Source organism: Nannospalax galili, unplaced genomic scaffold (genome assembly GCF_000622305.1).
Source record: "Nannospalax galili isolate Female #2095 unplaced genomic scaffold, S.galili_v1.0 scaffold138, whole genome shotgun sequence".
Taxonomy (NCBI): Eukaryota; Metazoa; Chordata; class Mammalia; order Rodentia; family Spalacidae; genus Nannospalax; species Nannospalax galili.
Window position 1 is genome coordinate 1,049,222 of NW_008341333.1, and position 17,156 is coordinate 1,066,377.

The window sequence follows — 17,156 nt, forward strand, 5'->3', positions numbered from 1 at the left end:
TTCTAGTAGTGAACTGGTTTGAGTAGCTTTACAGTAAAACTTTACCTCATTCTTTTTAAAATTACTATGAACATTCTACAGTATTTAGATTTCCATATTTATTTGAGAATCAGCCTGTTAATTTGTACTCAAAATCCCTCTGGAATTACGATTGGGTTTGTTTTGAATCTATAGGTTATGAGAAAGGACACTTATAATATTGAGCCTTTTCATAATAGACTTGTGAATATATAACTGAGTTGAACTGTAAGGAAATTCGTTATAAGCAAAGCTGTGTTGTGTTTGTTTCATTTGAGACAGAGTTTTACACTGCAGCCCAGGCTGGTATGGGACTCAGTATGTAGATCACATTGGAGTTGCATTTGTGGTAATCCTGCTGCAGCAGAGTGTTGTTGAAAATAAATTCGCACAAGATTTTTTTTTTTTTTTTTGAGGTAATGTCTCACTGTGTAGTCCATACTGGCCAGAAACTCAAGATCTTCCTGCCTCATGCTCCCAAGTACTGGGATTACAGGCCTATGCCACCATGCCTAGCAATCATGTTAAGTACTTACTTAAACCAAAGCACTGGGAAAAAAATAGGTAAAAGTAAAAATAGTTATGTTGATATGATGGGCCCATGGGTAATGTTTTCTTTTTTCTGTTTTAAGGTTTTATATAATAGTACGTTGTTTTTATTGCTTTGGAAATTAGACTAAGGGTGGAAATCCAGTGTTGAAAACATGCTTTCCTATAGATTTTTGTGGCCAAGTCTCAAACTTTGTAAAACGAGGACAAATAATTGGTAAACCCTATTACAGAAGGGGTACCAGCAGCTCCAGGTATTGAAGAAGCTCAGCTGGGAAAACGAGGATACCTGACGCCCAGCAGCGCCCAAGAACACCTTTTTGCCATCTGGAAGAATGAAGGTACTGTGCCAGACTAAAGAAATAGCCTCCCTCTGCTCCAGACTTTAAGTTCCTGGTTAATGTCATTAACCCTGTCTTTATTAATTTTACTTTAATTAATGTAATTTGTGAAGCCCTTACGAAATCCATATGCAAGCTTGGGTCAAGGCTGAGGGTACACTGACTTAGAGACATCAAAGAGCAGGGGCGTCATACCTGGCACCAAAGACTTGTGGTTGTTACAACTGAGTCCAGTCATTACTACACTGATGTATTTCTGGAAAGTTCATCACAACTCATCTATTTTAGATACCTGTAATTAAAAGACCTTTAAAACTATCTAGGAATACCTTTTGTGAATCAAATAATGAACTATGTTTTATTAGGACTTTTACTTATTTCAGTTCTCTATAAAAAGAGAAATCTGTTCCCTTTTGAAAAATTATTTTTTATTTTGTATGTGTTTTGCCTTCATGTATTTAAGTGTACCATGTGTGTACAGTGCCCTCAGGCCAGAAGAGGGTGTTGGATCCCCTGGAACTGGAGGTACTGATGGTTGTTAGATGCCGTGTGGGTGCTGAAAATAGAACCCAGGTCCTCTGGAAGAGCAGTCATTGCTCTTAACTGCTGAGCCATCTCTCCAGCCCCATCGGTTTCCTTTTGAATACAAAACAAAATCTATGTAGAATATTTTAAGTCCTCAGAACCATCTTCCAAGAAGGTGTTCTAGGATATCAACTCTAAACTCTGTATAATAAGTGCTTCTTACCGACAAGTGCGGTATTGAAGAGATACAGGAATGAAAGTCTTCAAAGTAGCGTGATCGCTTCCATAGCAGGTCCTCCCATGTTTTAATCATTTTCTCTGACAGTTTTAGGTCACCTGAAACTTTAAAAACATCTTTGATCCAACCTGCAGAAGATTACTCTTGGCCCACTCATGTAGAAGATATTTTTGTGTTTTACTTTGTTTTTAAAAGGTTGAAGTTTATTTTCATTTGATTTTTTACATTTTCTTATTTATTTTGAGATAGATAGGGTCTTACTATGTAGACCAGGCTGGCCTCAAACTCAGAGAAATCTGTCTGCCTCTGCCTCCCATGTGCTGGGATTAAAAGTGCATGCTACCACACCCAGCCCTTGATTTGATGTTTTTGTTTTTAATTTCCAATAAATTTTGTATAACTACCAAAGCAGCCAACATTTGATTATATATGTAAGATTACTAGTCCAGGAGGGTAATTAAAAGTATGTCCTTGCATGACATATTTCTTGCCAGGTGTGGTGACATACACCTTTGATCCCCGCATTTGGGAGGCAGAGGCTGGCAGATCTCTGTGAATTCAAGGCCCACCTGGTCTACATTGAGTTCCAGGCCAACTGGGGTAGAGGGAGACCTTGTCTCAAAAAAAAAAAAAAAAAGCATGTCTCTGCATGGCATATTTCCTTAGTCAAGTACTAGTGTCCCTACAGGGTCTTTAGAACTATCCTCTTACCTACATACAAGCTGTCATACACACAGGCTATTTTTGGATTATTTTCAAAAGATAAAAAGGGTATTCTTATTCTACATATTACCTCATATTCTGGTGTGTGCCCTCCCCTCCCCCTAGTAATATTTTTGTGACTGTTCTTCCTGCCCTTTTATGTAGACTTCAATAGTCTCTTTGGTTGTTTTGTTTCAAATACAGGATTCTTCCTGAACTACCTTTTTTCAGGACTGGATGATACTGGCATGGAGTCCAGATTCAACCCCAGTGTGTTCTTTCTGGATTTCGTGGTGGTGCCACCCTCCAGGTAATACCCTTTAATTTATTTTGCCTGAAAAAAAGTGGGCTTAGGAATTGAGCCAAGGACATATAAGAGGGACTGGAAGGGTCAGGACACTGAGAAATTGAGCAGTTGTCCACCAGAAGCTGCAGGCTGTGGTCCGATTGTTCAGGATTGTACAATGTGGCCTGATTATACTGTCAGATTGTTCAAGACACGGATAGTTGTGTTTTGAGCAGGTTAAGGTGTGTTACAGTAAGTACGTAGAGAGACTGAAGAACATTCATGGATTCTGTGTGTCACCCTGCAGGTACCGTCCTATCAATCGCCTGGGGGACCAGATGTTTACTAATGGCCAAACAGTGAACTTGCAAGCTGTCATGAAGGATGTAGTTCTGATCCGGAAACTTCTGGCATTGATGGCCCAAGAACAGAAACTGCCCTGTGAGGTGACAGAACTCACTCCAGACAAGGTCAGGGTTGCCTCAGTGCTGATATCACAAGCTTGGTTAACCAAAAGCACGCACAGTGCAGAAACAGATGCTCTGGGTGCTGCAAGATGATGGCTGCCTTGGGTGGCACCCATAATGGGTAATGTGGGTTGTCAGGACAGGTACAGGCCTGACCATAGGTACATCTGGGTTACAATCTACGTTCTATGTCTAATGACCATGTCAGTGATCTTAGTTGAGTCACTTAAGTTTCTTGGACTCGCCTCCGCTATACAGTGTATACAGTTTGTTGTGGGGTTTTATACCTAGGCTGTTTGGGCTACCAGCTGACAGTAACACTACAAGAAATTGTCACCTTCCCTTGGGCTCTTAAGAATGTCTGTTTTAGGCTCATTATAGTCTCCAGCATTGATGCCAGGAAGGCAGTGTGGTAGAATGGGAATTTCCTAGAGTAAGACTGTCCCCTCTTACATTCCCTTATCCTTTTCAGTGTTCTGGGCCCTGCACTAACTCTCTTGTGGTTATAAAGGTGAATTGTGTGCTCAGAGAGGTTACTGAGGTCACTCTCAGCTCTGAAATACACTCTGAATGCAAATAGAAATGTTATTCTCTATCCTTGGGTAGACTGGGCCCTCAGACTCCCTGTGAGTTGCTAAGACAGTCTGGCCATCAACCAGGCCTGTCACAAGGTGGTGCCACTGTCTCTTAGGCTCTTAGGCTTTGGGTAACTAGTCCTTGGAGCGTTCTCTGGTTCTGTTTAGGTTTTCTGATTGGTCAGTGTAAGTGTGCTTTTAACAGATCCTCAGTGTAAGAAAAGAGTTGCCATTTCCAGAATCTGGTTCATTTTGGGAGTCAGAAAACCATAGGATAGCCAAATCTAGTGACTAGGGTTGAGACTTTCATTTCAGTGTCCCTTGAAAATTGGAACAAGCTTTGTCAACATCCAGTGAGATGACTCAGTAGGTAAAAGTGTCAGCCACAGACCCTGATGATTTGATGGTCCCTGGGTCCCACATGGTAGAACAAAAGAACCAACTATTACAGGTTGTCCCCTGACTTCCACCTGGTCATACATAAACATACATTAAACCAAAAATTAAAATGGGGGCTGGAGAAATGGCTCAGCAGTTAAGAGCACTGGCTGCTCTTGTAGAAGACCCAAGTTCGATTCCCAGCACCCGTATGGTATCTAACAACTGTCTGTAACTCCAGTTCCAGGGGAATCTGACACTTTCCTTTGACTTCCTTGGGCTTTGGCACAGCATAGGTACACTTATATATACATGGCAGGCAGTATGCTCATATACATAAAATAAACAATAAAATAGTCTTTTTTAATTAAAATGTAGCTGGGCATCACGACTCATGCTTTTAATCCCAGTACTCAGGAGGCAGAGGCAGGCAGAACTCTTAAGATGGAGGCCAGCCTAGTCTACATAGTGAATTCCAAACTAGCTGTGGCCACGGGGAGACCCTATCTCAAAAAGGCAAAAAACAAACAAACAAACAAAAAACTGTATGTATCTATAGCTATATACATATATCTGTATATACACACAAATAAATATTTAAAAAATAAAATAAAAATATTTTTTAAAAAAAGTTTTGATGGCCGGGTGTGGTGGTGCATGCCTTTAATCCCAGCACTTGGGAAGCAGAGGCAGTCAGATGTCTGTGAGTTCAAAGCCAGCCTGGTCTACATAGTACGTTCCAGGACAGCTGGGGCTACAGGGAGACCCTATCTCAAAAAGACCAAAAAAAAAAAAAAAGGTTTGATCTCTATAGAACAAAACAGCAGCCCCTGAATGGTATATTAACTTCCATCTGATTATTTGGACATATTCTTGCTTCTTTCCTGCTCTTATTGCTCGGCTGTTTCCATGGCAATGCTTTCCAGGAGCTGTGCTAGTTGGATATGTCAGCAAGCCAGTGGGCAATGTCTCACTCATTTAACCGGTCATCACATGGCCCAGAACCAGCAAATGCTGCAAGCAGTGAGTTAGACTAGAAGGGTCCCTGTGATCATGCAGGTGATGAAAGGGCCAGAACATTGCCTGAAGAGCTGTATCTACCCTCCATGTGATTAATGATGACTCTTCCTTGTGGTTGAGGACAAGTCGTCTTTATCACTAATGGATCCTCATGACATTCTCATCTCTTGGACCTTCACCTACCCTCACTTCTGCCACTCTTGACACACTGAAGTTTTTTCTCTCATTTGACCCACCCTATCTCCTACGTCATATGCAGCTGGATGGAGCCAGTCAGACAGTGTCGGTAGCTAGTGCTCTAACACAGTCTAGGACCTCTGTATTTATCTTCCCTGGGCAGACAGAAGAGGAAACAGGACCAGGGATAGAAATTTTTTAAAGGATTGGATAAAAGCTGGCTTCAGTGGTGCATGTCTTTAATCCCAGCATTTGGGAGGCAGAGGCAGGCAGATCTCTGTGAAATTGAGGCCAACTTGGTCTACATAGTGAGTTCTAGGCCAGCTGGGGCTGCAGGGAGACCCTGACTCAAAAAAAAAAAAAAGACCAAAAAAAAAAAGAATTGGATAATTAGATAAATACTTAAGCTTAGGGAAAGGAGCCTACTTATAATTTATTTATTTTATGTGTATGAGTGTTTTGTTTGCATGTATATGAGTGAACTTGTATTTGTAATACTCTCAGAGGCCAGAAAAGGGCATCAGATCCCCAGGAACTGAAGTTACCAACAGTTGTTAGCCACCATGTGGATGCTGGAAACTGAACCAGGTTCTCCATAAGAACAGCCAGTGCTCCTAACCATGGAGCCATCTCTCCAGCCCTCACTTACAAATTTTTTTCTTAGTTTTGTTTTTTGAAACAGGATCTTGCTGTATAGCCCAGGCTGGTCTCAACCTGATTTTTCTGCCTCCTCCCAAGTGCTGATTTATTTTATAGGTATGTACTCTGGTATGCTTGTAAATTTTGAGATTGTATCACTACAAGAAAGAGACAAGCAGATTATAGATGTGTAATGAAGCTAATGTTCTATTGATATATACTAAAAAGATTGGTTTATTAGCACTTTTGCCATCATCTGTCACCTCCAAAGATAAACTCTAGAGCTCTTTGTCAGATCAAGGGTCAAAAGGAAGTTTTTTCTTAATCATCCCTATTTTCTTGATTTTTCTTTTTCTTTTCTTTTTTTTATTTTTAAAGTCTTTTTGAGACAGGGTCTGCCTGTAGTCCCAGCTGGCCTGGAACTCACTATGTAGACCAGCCATCCACCTGCCTCTGCCTCCCGAGTACTGGGACTAAAGGTCTGTGCCACCACACCCAGCTTTTTTCTTGACTTTTTTTATCTTCCCAGGAAAAAGACTCTTCAGTTGCTATAGACCGATCCTTTTTAAGTATGCTTCCAGGCCAGTCTCTCACAGACAAACTTTACAACATTTGGATTCGTCTTCAGAGCCATGTCAATATTGTGTTTGATAGTGAGATGGACAAATTAATGTTGGAAAAGTACCCTGGCATCAGACAGGTGAGCAGTAAATTGGATTGCCTTTGCTAATTGATGAGAGTGAGTAGTAACAAGCAACTAACAACTGATCCACATCCCCAGCTCCTATCTGCTTTTTTGAGACAGGGTCTCCCTGTGGCCCTAGCTGGCCTGGAACTTGCTGTAGACCAGACTGGCCTTGATTATACAAGAGATCCACTTGCCTCTACCTCTCGAGTGCTGGGATTAAAGTCCTGTGCCACCATGCCTGACTCCTTCTACATTAAAAAAAATTTATTTATTTATATTTATGTGTCTGAGTGTTTTGCCTACATATATGTATGTACACCATGTGCATGCAATGCCTGTGGACGCCAGAAGAGGGTGTCAGATCCACTGGCACTGGAGTTGCAGGTGGTTGTTAGCTGCCATATGGGTGCTGGGAACTGAACCCCAGTCCTCTCTGTAAGAGTAGCCAGTGCTTTTCACCACTGAACCATCTCTCCAGTCCCCTCCATATTTTTACAAGTGAACATTTTATACACGTTTGTATAGAAAAATCATAAACATAACTGAATTATTTAATGTTCTTTCACTATTTTGCTCTTTACAGATTCTAGAGAAGAAGGAAGGCCTGTTCCGAAAGCACATGATGGGAAAACGAGTTGACTACGCAGCCCGCTCGGTTATCTGCCCAGACATGTACATCAACACCAATGAAATTGGCATTCCCATGGTGTGTGTTTGGGGAGGGAGCTCGTTTTGCTATGGTGGCATGCCATAGGGGACAGAGGACAGTGTGGTATAGATCATCAGGACACCGGTGGTAATGGCTTCTGCTGCTTCTCATGTGGAGGAAGAGCCACATCCTTCCATGTCCTATTACTATATCTTACTCCTTCTCATCTTGACCTAGTCTTTAAACATTCCTTGTCCAATTGACGGGAGAGGAAGGGGATTTCAGTACCACTGGGAATGTGTATCCTTGGGTGTTTGGCAGAGGAAAGAGAGAAAGCCCCCCAGAGACGTGGCATTTGGTGTCATCCACTCTCTCAGTTCCTCTTGGAGTAAGTGGCTCACCCCACTCACCCATTAACGTTCCCTTGGTGAGCCAACTTCCTTTTCTCACTTCCCCACCTTGGGAAAAAAGCTTTGGTGTTCATTAGCAGCAGCTCTTCAGTTGACTTCCTCCTTAATGGGTCTTGAGGTCAATAATGCGAAGATGGTTTAACTCCCTCTGTGCCGAGTTTCATTTCCTTATGTGCCACCCTGACTCTTGGGAGCTGGTAATGAGCAGAGCTAAAGTGTTCTGATTTGAGGGCACACTTGGTCTTAGTGGCAAGGGTCTCATGTGTTAGGAGACGTGCAAGGAAGGCTCTACCCTGTGCCCACTGCCTCCCAGGAAGCTGGGCTATGCATTGTGAAATCAGTTGTGATTTTCCCAAGTCTGAATCCTGGGAGAAAGGCCCAGGACATGTTCATTTCCTCTCTGGCTTTGACCTCATATTGCCTAGTGTCCCTAGCTTTGGAGGAAACCTTTAATGTGGCCTCCCTTTCTACCTTCAAAGAGTTCTAACTTTCGCTTTGCTTTGTACCCTGAAGAGGGTCTCTTGTATTATTTCCCTGCTTGCCTCTACCCTGCCCCAGTTCTCAGGGCTGTGGAGGCCTGTGGGTGTTACAGAGTGATCAGGAAGAGCAGAATGGGTAAAACTGCCCTCCCCCCCTTCCAATATATTACTGCTGACTGGTATTTTGGGAGCAGGGAGGTGAGGTAGGTGAGATAAAGCTATAAAGAGAGGGCAGGGAGCCACATACACACCAGAGCACTGCCTCCCAGAACTGTGGGCCAAGTGGTGGACACATGGTAAACAAGCACATCCAGCATAAAGTAGAGCAGGCTGAGGAGATGGGAACATGGGCATGGGGGTAGGGAGCGCTCATAAATTGCTATTATGCAGAGAACTGGAAAGTTAGGCAAGTTCTTCTGTGTGGTACTTCCTAGCATTTAGAGTCTTTCATGTGTCTATGTGCATTTTGACATATCAAATGAAATTCACTCAACTAGAGAACTCATTTGTTTTAGAGCAGGTCACAGATCTAGCCTTAACGGAGCACACTCATGTTTTCAGTGTCAGAATTCCAAATCCATTTCATCTCATGTGCCACTTTCTGGTGCCGTGTCTGGACTCGGCAGACATACCCTGAGCAGTCAGTGATATCTGCCAGGGTGGGCAACAGTGCAGTGCTTCAAAGACAGGCATTTTGCCACTTGTCTTAAGTTGCTCTACGCTGTCCTTTCTTTAGGGACATTGACTTTATTGACAGACAGGAAGAGGATGAAGTTTCAGCGTGGGTTTAAAAAAAATTTTGCTCTGTTTATTCACCTAAGGGAGTTTAGCAAAATGACTGCAGAGAAGAGCAGATACTGCTTTATGTGTAGAAAGGCCTTGTTGACTGAGCAGACAGCTCCCCACAGCTCGTGGGGGTGGTGTTGGGGGAGGGAAGCTCCCCACAGCTCGCAGGGGTCGGGGTGGGGAAGGGATCAGGCAGCCTGTTAAGTTGTATTTTGCATCTCTATGACCTTTATTTACCTATCCTGAATTTCTACTCTTACTCCTTGTTTCCAGGTATTTGCCACAAAATTGACCTACCCTCAGCCAGTTACTCCCTGGAATGTGCAAGAATTGAGGCAGGCAGTCATCAATGGACCCAATGTGCACCCGGGAGCCTCCATGGTCATCAATGAGGATGGAAGTCGCATGGCCCTGAGTGCAGTGGACGCTACCCAGAGAGAAGCTGTGGCCAAACAGCTCCTAACACCGGCCACAGGGCCTCCTAAGCCCCAGGGAACAAAAATTGTGAGTAGTATGTGGTTTTGGCCAGGACTACCTAGTTTCTGTCTGACTCCTCCATGCTTCCATTGAACAAGACTGTTCAAAGGATGGTCCTCAGATCAGTAGCAGCTCTCTTCAAGCTTGGGAGAAATACAGTTAGACCATAGCCCTCACCCCTTGTATTAGTTAGTTTTTTGTTGCTGTGATAAAACACCATGACCAAGGCAACTTCTAGAAGGAAGAGTTGATCTAGCTTCAGGTTCCAGAGGGATAAGAGTCCATCATGGTGAGAGGCAGTCAGAACAGAAAGCTGAGTGCTCACCTTTCAAGGAGACATGGGAAGCAGAGAGATCAGCTGGAAGTGGGATGTGGGACAGAGACTTATGAACTCTCAGAGCCTGCCCCTAGTGAAGTACTCCCTCCAGCAAGACTGCCTCCTAGGGATTCCATGACCTTCCCAAATCAGAGCTACCAACTGGGGCCAAGTATTCAAATACTTAGAACCTATGGGGACATTCTCATTCAAACCACCCACACTCCTCTTAGCAAATTAGCAACTCTGGGAATGGGGCTCAGCTGTTTTTTTTTTTTTTTTTTCCTCAGCTGTCTTTTAACAGGCTCTCCAGAGGTTTTTCTGTGTGCTAAAGCTGAAGAACTTTACAGGAAGAAAGCGTTGCCTGCCAGTGATAACTGATAACCAGTGGGTTTTTACTAATGCTTCAGTCTAGAGCTATTGCTAATACCTAATACCTGTTCATAGCGCTATTGTACCAGTTTGCTTTCTGTTACTATGATGAAACACTGACCAGAATCAACTTGGGGAAGATAGGGTTTATTTAGCTTTTAGAATTCCTAGGTCACAGTCCATCACTGACAGAAGTCAGAGCAGGAACTCAAGATTATGAAGGAATGCTGCTTACTGGCTCGCTCAACTACCTTCCTGATACATCCCAGGCCCACCTGCCTAGAGATGGCACCACCCACAATGGGCTGGGCCCTCCTACATCAATTAACAATCAAGAAAAGGCCATAGGCCAGTCCGATGGAAGAAATTCCTCAGTTGAGGGTCTGTTTTCCCAGATGTCCCTAGTTTTTGTCAAGTTGACAGAAAACCAACCAGCACAGCTATGTTATGAGTCATTTTCAGTTTCCACTATAAAGTATGTATGGTTGATTAGTAGTGTTGTTAAGGACATGATATCAGCAATTGACAACATCTAGGTCTGTGCCAACTAGTGGGCAACCTTGATAAGAGGAGAGTAGCAGAGGACCCCTAAGCAAGCACCAGAAGCAGAAGGTTTTGGAGTGAAATGGATTCCATTTGAGTTTGACTCAGAAGCCCGGAGTCAGGAGGTCACCAACTGCATTTTTGTTCCCATCTGTACAGCTAAGTGACTCTCCTTGCCCTCGACCTCGCATACTCAGTGGCTAACTATAGTTTAATGACTCCAAGCTCTACAGAGTTTCATCAGCATCGAAAGAACTTTGAAGGAACAGAGAAGAGGCTCTTGGCCTGGCACGGTGACCGTTGGCTCCTGTTGTTTTTCAGCGCTGCTGTGCGCAGGCCAGTCCTCTTGCTTTTCTTATTCTCAGCTCTTCTCAGGCCGGGTAGTAACTCTAATTGAGTTAATTCTGCCATTTTGTTTTTGTGACAGGGTCGTCATTCAGACAGATCAGGTCAAGGCACTCATATTGTTCTTTTCTAGTGCATTAAGTCAGGTTTGTTCTCAGGTTCTTAAATTATTCTGCCTTTAGTATTTATTTTTGGTTTTTTTGAAAAAGGGACCCCCCGTAGCCTCAGCTGGTCTAGAACTCACTATGTTGACCAGGCTAGTCTCAATCTCAGCTACCTCTTGAGTGCTGAGATTAAAGGCATGTGCCACCATGCCCAGCTAATATTTCTTTTTTAAAATATTTTGTTTTTTATTTATATGTGTGTGTATATCAGTATGTGTGTATATGCACACTTGTGTTTGAGTGCCTGTAGAGATGGAAGAGGTTGTTGGATCCCCTGGAGCTAGCTATAGTTACAAGATGTAGATGCTGGGATCCACATTCTCTTAACCGCTAAGCAATCTGTCCAGCCCCTATTCTGCCTTTCTTAAGTGGTGGGAGTTTTTTACTAGGAGCTATGTGAGGAATACAAAAAGAAGCAAGGTACATTTTACTTAACTTTCGGTAGACTCATACAATTGTGAAGTAATTTTTCTCTTCACTCAAGTTTAAATGGTCGCAGTAAAAATGAGAGGAGTTTTGAGACAACACAGTGAGGGCTTGTGTTGTAACTGAGTCCAGCTAAATGCTTAGTCTTTGCAAAGCACTGTGTACCTGACCCAAAAGGGACTGCTAATAAATAAGTACGTAAATATATTGAATATTACTGACTAGTATGGTGAACACCACGGGGTACAGCGATAGGGGACAGTGACTTTTTGTGCATGATGCTTAGGAAATGAATTTACCTAGCAAGATGGCTCAGCAGGTAAAGGAGTGTGCCCCCAAGCCTGATGACCTGAGTTCGATCTCTGGGACATGGTGAGAAAGAGAAGAGATGAACATGAGCCATTATTTCCATCAGGAGAGAATGGGGTGCCAAGGAAGGAGATACTTTTGAGCCCTTCTAATTTTGAGATAATAATGGAGAAACTAAGAAACTGTAAAAAGCAGAAATGCAGGACTTAGATTGTAAGACTGTAGAAGCAAAGACTATCCAAATATTAAACTCACTTAACAGAGTATGATGGAGAGAAAAAGTAGGTCCGCTGGAGGGCTGAAATGTGGGAGCAGAGGGGGAGTTAGAGGAGGGATAGGGCTGGGCTTGCTAAGTTTGTGTCTGTATCTATCTCTTGCATATAGTCATAGGGTCAAATGAAGTTCATTTGTGAACAGGGTAGAAGGAGCCAGATTTCAGAGTCCCTGTGCTGAGGAAACAGGCAGTAAGTGGCTGGGGACATTTGAAAGGAAATCAGAAATGGTCAGACATTATTGGTATGAGGATAAAGCAGTGGCCTGGTTTCCTCTGTGGGAAACCAGGTGAAGGATAGATAAAGGGCGAGGCAGGAGGTCCTGGAAGGCAAGGTTGCCTAGCTGTGGTGTGCTAGTCAATTCACAGGAAGCAGATGAAAGATTTCCTGAGCAGCAGTGAGCCAGAATAGGGTGGTCCAGTTCATTGTTTTCCTACTGTAGCACAGATCCTTAGTAGGCTCATGGGACCTCATGTTATCTTTGCCTCACCACTGGCCCACCTCTCAACCCAACCTATTTTAAGCTCTGTGTTCAGCTGGTCAGTCAGTGCTGGCTCCATCTCCCTTCAGGCTTTGCAAATGCTGCTCCCCTGTCTGGAACTCTTTGCTCTCCCATGACTGCCTGGCTAACTAACCCCTTCTTTTCCTTCTGGTCTCAGCCCAGCCCTCTTTTCCTTGGGAATGGATAGTAAATATTTCAGCCTAGTTGGCCTCATAGGCCCTTGTAACTACTCAGCTCTTACTATCTAGCATGACAGCATCAGTAGGCAAATGGGTGTGTGTCAGAAAATATTTATTTTCAAAACCAGGTGGCCAGCCTGCAAACTAGTTTACCTCTCTGGAACCCCATGTTGCGTACCCGATATGTTCCCCAGCACAGTGTCCGTCCTTCTGTCTCCCTCTACATTGTGTCACCCCTGTGCATGCACCCAACTCTCTGCCTTTGAATTCCTCAATCCCATGACTGGTAGGCAAAGACAGGAAGGGACTTTATGGAAGAAAGCAGTTCTTTCAACAGGACTGTGGAAAGCTTCATTTTCTAAAATCTCAACAGTGTTATATACAATACTTCTATGTGGATTGAGACATATAGGTACTTCTAATTTGTCATTCTGAAAGACTAGTCATTTCATAGAGCTTGGGACAGGGCTGAAGGGCTGGGAGAGGTGGCTAGGAAGGAGATTAGGAATTAACTACAGGTTAGTTGAGAAGGGGAAAGGTTGACAGAAGGGTCATTTCCCCTGTGAGAGGGTAACCTCTGTCCCTTCCCCTGGGCCTTGTAAAAAAGGAAGTGGTCAAGACAGCCTAGGCTCTTTTCCTTGCCCAGCAGCTGCCCTAAGCAGCTATTGGCGTCAAGCCTACCTCTGGAAACTCTGACCCGGGCTCTGGGGCACACTAATTTCCACCACAGTATTTATTTAGACACAAGAGAAAGGAAAGACCTTGGGTTTAGGTTGGCAGGAGGAGCACTCTGGGCTCCAGGGCTTCTGTTTGGATTGGCTGGTGCCTACCAGACTGGCCTGTGTCTCTTCCCAGCTGCAGTGAGTTTGCTTACACTGGAGGATGTCATGAATTCACTATGCTCAGATCCTGGGCCCAGCCTGGGTTCTTGGACCTGAGCCAGAGGTCTAGCCATCTTTTCCCTTGAGAAGCTAAAGAAAGAAAACTTCAGGTTCTGTGACGCATTGAGCAGCCAGTGCCCTGGGCAGATGCTCATGGAAATCCCTGGAGTTCAGGTCTCCTTGGAAACAGAGGGCTTGGGCATAGGGAAAGGAAGATTTGCATTCCTTGGGGAGTGAAAACACAGATTCCATGGTAGGTGCTTTAAGGACTGCCTTTAGTATTTGAGGGAGCCTTTCTCTGCTTTCCTGAGCTGCAGAGAACGTTGAGTAGAACTGACAGGGAATATGGAGGAGAAAACATCTCTTTATAGCCTGTGTCCCAGCTTCCCTTGTACCCTCTTAAATGTGGACCACAGATGAGCATACTGCACTTGTTTCCTCCCACCATTTAACTGATGTCACTCAGGAGATTTGGGGTAGGGAGAGGCATTACCAAGTATCTGTATTCCTTTGGGACACATTCACAGTGCTCTAGTGGGTGGGAATTACCGTCACGCAGTATTTTTAAAAATATTTTACGTATTATTTTTATTTTATGTGTATGTGTGTATTGCCTGCATGTGTGTAACTGTATTCATGCCATGCAATGCCTGGGGAAGTCAGAAGAGGGTGTTAGAGTCCCTTGGAGCTGGAGTCACAGACAGTTGTTAGTGGATGCTGGAACTGAACATGGGTCCTTGGTGAGAATAGCCAGTACTTTTAAATACTGAGCCATCTCTCCAGCCCTCGTGCAGTTGTTACTTAAAGTGGCTTTTATGTTTTTAAAGCCAGATTTACGGGAGAGGTGTTCTGTCAAAAGAACATGACAGACTAGATTTGTAGGGGCAAAAGTATGAACAGTGATTGTCTTTAAAGGGTGAAATTACTTACTGTTCTTCAGTCTGTAGCTCTTGCTTTCTTATTACATTTATTTTTTGGGTGGGGGGGGCACACATGCCTCGACATGTATGTGGAAGTCAGAGTGACAACTTTCAGGACTCAGTTCTCTCATTCAACCATTTGGGTCGCAGGGATCAAACTCTGGTCATCAGCCTTGACAAGAAGCACCTTTACCTTCTGAGTCATCTCACTGGTACACCCTTCCTTCCCTCCCTTCTTTTCTCTCTTTCTTCTTTTTTAAATTTTTATTATTTTTAAAAAAATATTTTGGGGGTGCTAGGTATAGTGGCACACACCTTTAGTCCCAGCACTTGAGAGGCAGAGACAGGTGGATCTCTGTGCGTTCAAGTCCAGCCTGGTCTACATAGTGAGTTCCAGGACAGCTGGGGCTATACGGAGACCCTGTCTCAAAAAGACCAATAATAATAATAATAATAATAATAATAATAATAGTAATTGGGGACTGGAGAGATGGCTCAGTGGTTAAGAGCACTGGCTGTTCTTGCAGAGGACCTAGGTTCAAATCCCAGCACCCACATGGTGGCCAACAACCGTCTATAACTCCAGCTCCAGGGACTCCAGTGTCCTTTTCTGTCCTCCATGGACAATGCATGACCTGGGAGTACTCACACTTATGCAGGCATAAAACTCATACACATAGAATAAAAAATAAAAATTTATTTACTAATTTTATGTATATGAGTGTATTGCCTGCATGTGTATGAATGCTCCCATGTTGTGCAATGCCCGAAGAGGTCAGAAGAGCCATCAGATCCTCTGGAACTGGTGTTACAGATGGTTGTTAGATGCAGTGTGGGTGCTGGGAATCGAACCTGGGTCCTTTGGAAGAACAGCCAAGTGTTCTTAACCGTTGAGCCATCTCTCCAGCCCCTCAATATGAATATTAAGTACTGAAATTTGTGATGGTTAAAGTCTCACTCTGTGCTTTAACCATCCTTCCTTTTGTGTCCATGTCCCAGAAGCCACAGTAATAGCTTAACAAAGTCCTAGGCCCTTCTTCCCATATACACTTGCCGCACAGTAACAGTCACTGCGCCCTTTCTCCTTAATGCTACTGGGACTTTTTTTCTGTGTCCTAATACTTCTGTTGTCACATACAGACTGGTATTGATCTAACTGAGCCTTTGTTATTGTTATATAGCATTCTGTAATGTGGACGTGCTGGGGTTTATTGCCATTTTTGTGAGGCAGTTAGGTTATTCCTACTTTTTTGCTACCATAAACACTGCTGAGTGAACAAATTCATTTACCTTGCATTATTATTGTTGTTTCTGAAAGACTAAAAGGAAATGTGTTTCAAATGTTCTAAGGGCTATTTTCAGACTATTTTCCCAAAAGATTATGACAGTTTTTAAATTTGTTTTGACTTTTTTAAGTGTGGGATGTTTCTGAGGGCCCTGGACTGAGAATCAAAAGCCCTGTCTTCTAATCCTGGCAGTGCTGTGTGTAGTTAGGCTAATTACTTCTAGGTCATGGAATTCATGTGTGAACTTGGGTTCCGGATTTGAGAAATCTTTGTCTAGTTCTTTCAAATCTAGGGTTTATGGTTACTTGGAAGCATTCAGCTTTCAGGAATTCAGTTCATTTCTTTGTTTGCTCTCATTGGCATCCAGGGCTCTGGGAAGGCTGTACGTCTCTGAAAAAGGCAATGATTAATAGACAGAGACCTGTGGTCTTGTCTGTTGTTTATACGACTAGGCCCAGAGGCAGGATCTGGGTTGTGAAAGGCCGAGGGCAGAGGGACCTGGCAGTATTTCTCAAGTTTCTGGAGTTTCTATTTGTATAACAAAATTCCTCTTGCATTTCGTTGACTAGAACATGCCACAGGCAGAACCCACTGAGACTGAGGTTTGGTGAGCCCTTGGAAGGAGCAGTGACGATGCTGAAGCTCCCACAGTCACCCACCTGCTCTTCATTCTATGTCCTCAGGTATGCCGGCATGTGAAGAATGGGGACATTCTCCTACTGAATCGACAGCCCACTCTGCACAGACCCTCCATCCAGGCCCATCGTGCCCGAATCCTGCCTGAAGAAAAAGTCCTACGCCTCCACTATGCCAACTGCAAGGCCTACAACGCTGATTTTGATGGAGACGAGATGAACGCTCACTTCCCCCAGAGTGAACTGGGCCGAGCTGAAGCTTACGTCCTGGCCTGCACTGATCAGCAATATCTTGTTCCCAAGGTATGTCTGACCTTGAAGCCTTTTCATGGTCATCACCATCATGACTTGGCATGTTAAACCTGGGCCCTAGTTGTTGGGTAGCTCCAGGACAGGAGTATGTAGAACAGAAGGTCCTAGTTTCTTTAAGGTGGGGTTTTCAGCCCTCTGGATGCCTAAAAGCAGGGAAAAGTTTTTATCTTGTTGTGACTTAAAATGTAGTTCAGAGAAAACTTGGGGTAGCCACCTAGAGAGCTGAATTCAGTAGCTGAATAACAGCTCTTCCAGACATGTCTGGATTCTTTACTGGCCTGGAAAGCGTT

General features: G+C 43.7%; 1 protein-coding gene across 2 annotated transcripts in view; it reads left to right on the forward strand.

Moving 5' to 3' along the window:
- Polr1a (RNA polymerase I subunit A) overlaps window positions 1-17,156 on the forward strand; it is an 87,819-nt gene that overhangs the window by 24,443 nt on the left and 46,220 nt on the right. For both annotated transcript variants that reach the window (XM_008836750.3, XM_008836749.3), the window contains exons 7-13: window positions 801-908; window positions 2,578-2,683; window positions 2,967-3,129; window positions 6,445-6,615; window positions 7,187-7,309; window positions 9,201-9,431; window positions 16,603-16,857. In XM_008836750.3, the coding sequence (XP_008834972.1) occupies window positions 801-908; window positions 2,578-2,683; window positions 2,967-3,129; window positions 6,445-6,615; window positions 7,187-7,309; window positions 9,201-9,431; window positions 16,603-16,857 (1,157 nt within the window). The remainder of the gene's footprint in view (window positions 1-800; window positions 909-2,577; window positions 2,684-2,966; window positions 3,130-6,444; window positions 6,616-7,186; window positions 7,310-9,200; window positions 9,432-16,602; window positions 16,858-17,156) is intronic.